Source organism: Pseudopipra pipra, chromosome 11 (genome assembly GCF_036250125.1).
Source record: "Pseudopipra pipra isolate bDixPip1 chromosome 11, bDixPip1.hap1, whole genome shotgun sequence".
NCBI lineage: Eukaryota > Metazoa > Chordata > Aves > Passeriformes > Pipridae > Pseudopipra > Pseudopipra pipra.
The window spans coordinates 12,906,648-12,910,348 of record NC_087559.1 but is presented as its reverse complement, the minus strand read 5'-3'; the positions used below and the strand labels follow the sequence as shown (position 1 = coordinate 12,910,348).

The 3,701-nt window shown below is 37.1% G+C and overlaps 1 protein-coding gene across 5 annotated transcripts in view; it reads right to left on the bottom strand.

Annotated features, from left to right (window-relative positions):
• Positions 1-142: 142 nt before the first annotated feature.
• The window catches only part of DNAH12 (dynein axonemal heavy chain 12), a 57,882-nt gene continuing 54,323 nt past the window's right edge, over positions 143-3,701 (bottom strand). For 4 of the 5 annotated variants that reach the window (XM_064667557.1, XM_064667560.1, XM_064667558.1 and 1 more), the window contains 5 exons: positions 3,118-3,322; positions 2,786-2,923; positions 2,147-2,238; positions 1,842-1,909; positions 143-718 (listed from right to left, as the gene is read on the bottom strand). In XM_064667557.1, the coding sequence (XP_064523627.1) occupies positions 528-718; positions 1,842-1,909; positions 2,147-2,238; positions 2,786-2,923; positions 3,118-3,322 (694 nt within the window). In that variant the 3' untranslated portion in view covers positions 143-527. The remainder of the gene's footprint in view (positions 719-1,841; positions 1,910-2,146; positions 2,239-2,785; positions 2,924-3,117; positions 3,323-3,701) is intronic. The other variant, XR_010433466.1, reaches the window with a different exon arrangement.

Genomic DNA, 3,701 nt, shown 5'->3' with positions numbered 1-3,701 from the left:
ATAAGATGCCCAGTTGTAATAGTGATGGCAGGATGGAGTTATTCCCACTGTATTTTACAGAGGGATCCATACAAAGAAATGATGATGTATCTGAATGCAAGGTGGAAAGAGTTCCTTGCTGGAGGAAATCTAGAAAGAATGCTTGAGTAATTTTTTTTTTATTTTTCAAGAAAACAAATGTGCAGAATCAACTTTATTGCCTGTAATGTTTCTCTCAGAAAGTGCAGACTACTTTCATATTCCATTAAGATCCATTTTGTGATATTTAACTAAGGCATAAAACTGATGTTCACACAATAATAAAATTACCAAGGGCTAAAATCCTAGTTGTTTGTTTATAGATTGTAAAGACACTAATAATAACAACACATATTTAACTAAGACAAAATATTGAGGATCAGAAAGTATTTGTAACCCTCTTAATATAAAAAACTCCAGGTGTTTCTTTTACACACTGTGTTCCACTTCCTGTATAAGCCAACAAAAAGAACAGGATCCTGTGGAGTGTGGATCTGGAGTGCCCAGAGTCAGTCATCCAGCTGGCAGAGCAGTGCAACCCCTCTCTTGATCCAGTGCTGGACAGGTTTGTCTGTGTTGAGCCTCAAGGCAATGACGAAGTTGGTGGAATGCCCAGTGGTAGACAGGACTCCTTTGCGCTCACTTGTCTTGTAGAGTGGGCAAACATAGGCATTGGATTCCTTTATGTCCGATTTTGGAGCTTCAAAAGAACCCCAAAGTAATCCATTACATTCAGCAGATCTATTCATACAAATATAATCTACATGCAAATATTAAGTATTTTCAGTAACATCTTTAAAGCTAAATAAAAATGCAAAATTGTTTTGTAGCAACAGAATAAAATTATCCCACTTCTTTTTTTTGTATTCTCTTGTGTGGTTTCTTTTGTTTTTAAATGCAACTAATTTATCCACAATTTGTTTTCAGGATTCAGTGCCTTCCTGTGATTCTACCAGCTTTGTAATACTCAAAGAAACATTAAAATCTGCATAGTTACCTAGTTTAACCATAGATTATACATGAGCTTTTAACAGCTCTACAAGAATTCTGGTCCAGTTGCCACAGAACTAACTGCAATTCAAGTCACCTGAGATCCAAGGACAGAACTCTGCAGGAACTCTTTGTATGCCCAGACTGCTTACATGGAACTTGTGCAAAGCCTAAAATCATGCAGGTCTGAGCAGATTCATCCAACCTCAAGAGAAAGCACAGGCAGAAAAAGTGGGAATTTTTAAGACTGCCTATTTGCTGACAACATCTAAGTTTTAACAGTTGCAGTAGAAAGTTGTGATTATGTGAGTAAGTAAAACAGGGATTTACTCCTGATCAAAGAAGACAAGAGTTGTGAAAAACTACTTACTAGCATGAGAGGCAGTCGGCATAGCAGCTAAAAATAACCTGAGCAAACCTTGCTAAATCACATGAGGTAAAATACTGAGTCTCTGTGAGTCAGTTGAAAGTTCCCCTCAACTTGAGTAGAGCCAGGAATCCAAGTACCATGTGCTTTCCTATCCAAATTAACTTTTTGTTGAAAAATAGATTGGGAGCAACTGAACATATTTACAAAAAATTCATTTAACTAGTCTTTTCATCTAATTCATAATTCTAAATATCTCTGGGGAGTGGGACAGGCCCAGGGCTCAGACAGGGTGGGACCAACTCCAGGGAGCAGGCCCCACTTTTGACAGGAAAGTCCCAGGTCAGATGAACGTGAATTCTGTGCACATTTGGGTATTTGGGTGAGGACACTGATCTTCAGTAAAAAAGGAAACCACTGTTGTAATTTCTTGTTGAATAGCTCATATCAGAGAAATTATACTCACTTGGCTTTATCCAAATGATTGGCATGGCGTCAAAGAGCACTTTGGGATACTGCTCAGTCAACATTCCCCTGGGGAGAGAAAGCAACAAGTAGTTATTTGTGGCTTGAGGGGTTTGGTGGGTGTTTTTTGGTTGTTGCTTGATAGGTTGTTGGCTTTTTCTTCCCCATATTCCATGAATGAGAGAGTATTTAATTTGGCGTGTTATTTCAGTAACGTGAAAAGTATCACTCCAAATATTTCAGCCAATCTTGTTTGAGCATCTAAGAAAGCTTTCCAGAACCACAGGAAAAAACTTGGCTACTGACTTTGTCCTGTCCCAGCGAGCTCCGTCTAAAAATAATCCATTGATATAAACACCGTCTTCTGGGGCAGTCTCAGCAGTATCCTGAGGAATAACCTACAAGAAGTAAATTTTCCATGTCATTAAACTTCCCCTGCTCTTTGCTTTTTGAGGTATTATGCCATCAGCCAATTTTCAGATCAATCCAAATTGAGAATTCCTTTCAGTGCTACTTTTATTCAAAACCATAGAGAGCAGATTTCTGTGGGTTTGTTAATTGTCTTTACTGAGGTTATAAAATGAGGCTTGAATCACACAGACAAATATGAACCATATAGGCTGTTTTCTTGAGTGGAGGTCCAGGTCCAATGACAGAATTACTTTTCATTACTTTGAATATACCTCTTCTACAGATGTTATATTATATATTATATTATGAATATATATTATATACATAGTATATTTGATCATATATATACACACACACACACACACACACATATATATATATGGTATGCCAACCTTACCAAAGAAATACATGTATGTCTTCAGACTGCAGTGAGTTAGTTGCAAAATGAACCTTCCAGTCAGGATTTCTTTACTACATCTCACCACAATATCAGGACTGAGATTAATAAAATATTAAGTTATAACTTTTCCATACCTGAAATTCATATCCCAGAAGGTCAATAGGGATTCTGTGTTTCCTAGCATAGTTTTGCATTGCTCCAGTTAGGAAAGCTTGAGTAAAATAGAATCCTGAAAGCCAAAAAACAGGGGGCTTCCCTAATTCATACCAATCCTGGAAGGAGAAAAGTGACACTTTCAATAATCAGAAATAGAAATCCCACACTCTTTGACAATTTTCTCCATAACTGTACTCAGAAAAATCTAAACAAAGCCTATCCCTCCTTTCCCAATAATCCTTTAATGTAAAGGACAAATGATATGAAAAAGCAGATTAACTAATTGGCAGCCCTGCCTCTTGTACATCACCTGTAGGAACTTCAGCCTTGCTAACAAATCTACAATGTAGCTCCCTAATGGCTTTAGACTTGGGTAGGAATGTTGTGCCCACTTCTCAGGAACTTTTCCAACAAGGAGACTGCCAGACAGAGCCTCCAGCTCAGCATCCATAACAACCAGTCCTTTAATGGCTTTCTTCAGGTTAATTAGTGTAATACGGATAGTTCGGATTAAACTGCAATTAGAAAATAAAACATTTGTCACACGTTTTGCACAATTTGTAAAACATGACAGTGGCAATGGAAAGAAATTTAAAAAAATTGACTATGGAATCATCTCTAGAACTTGTACACCTAATACATACATACACATACCACATACATACATACATATATACACACACGTATACACAATTAGCCACATTTGTCAAGTCATGGATTTGTGCAGATTTATTTAAGACTAGGAACAGTAATAACTTCCTTTGTTATATCTGATATACTCTGTGTTGTTAGGTAAGAGGATAAATTTGGAACTCCAAATGTATCCATCATATACTAGATGAAGGAAAAAGGTTTAGATTCCAAAAGAAGAGGTAGGTAGGGTCTACAACAAGG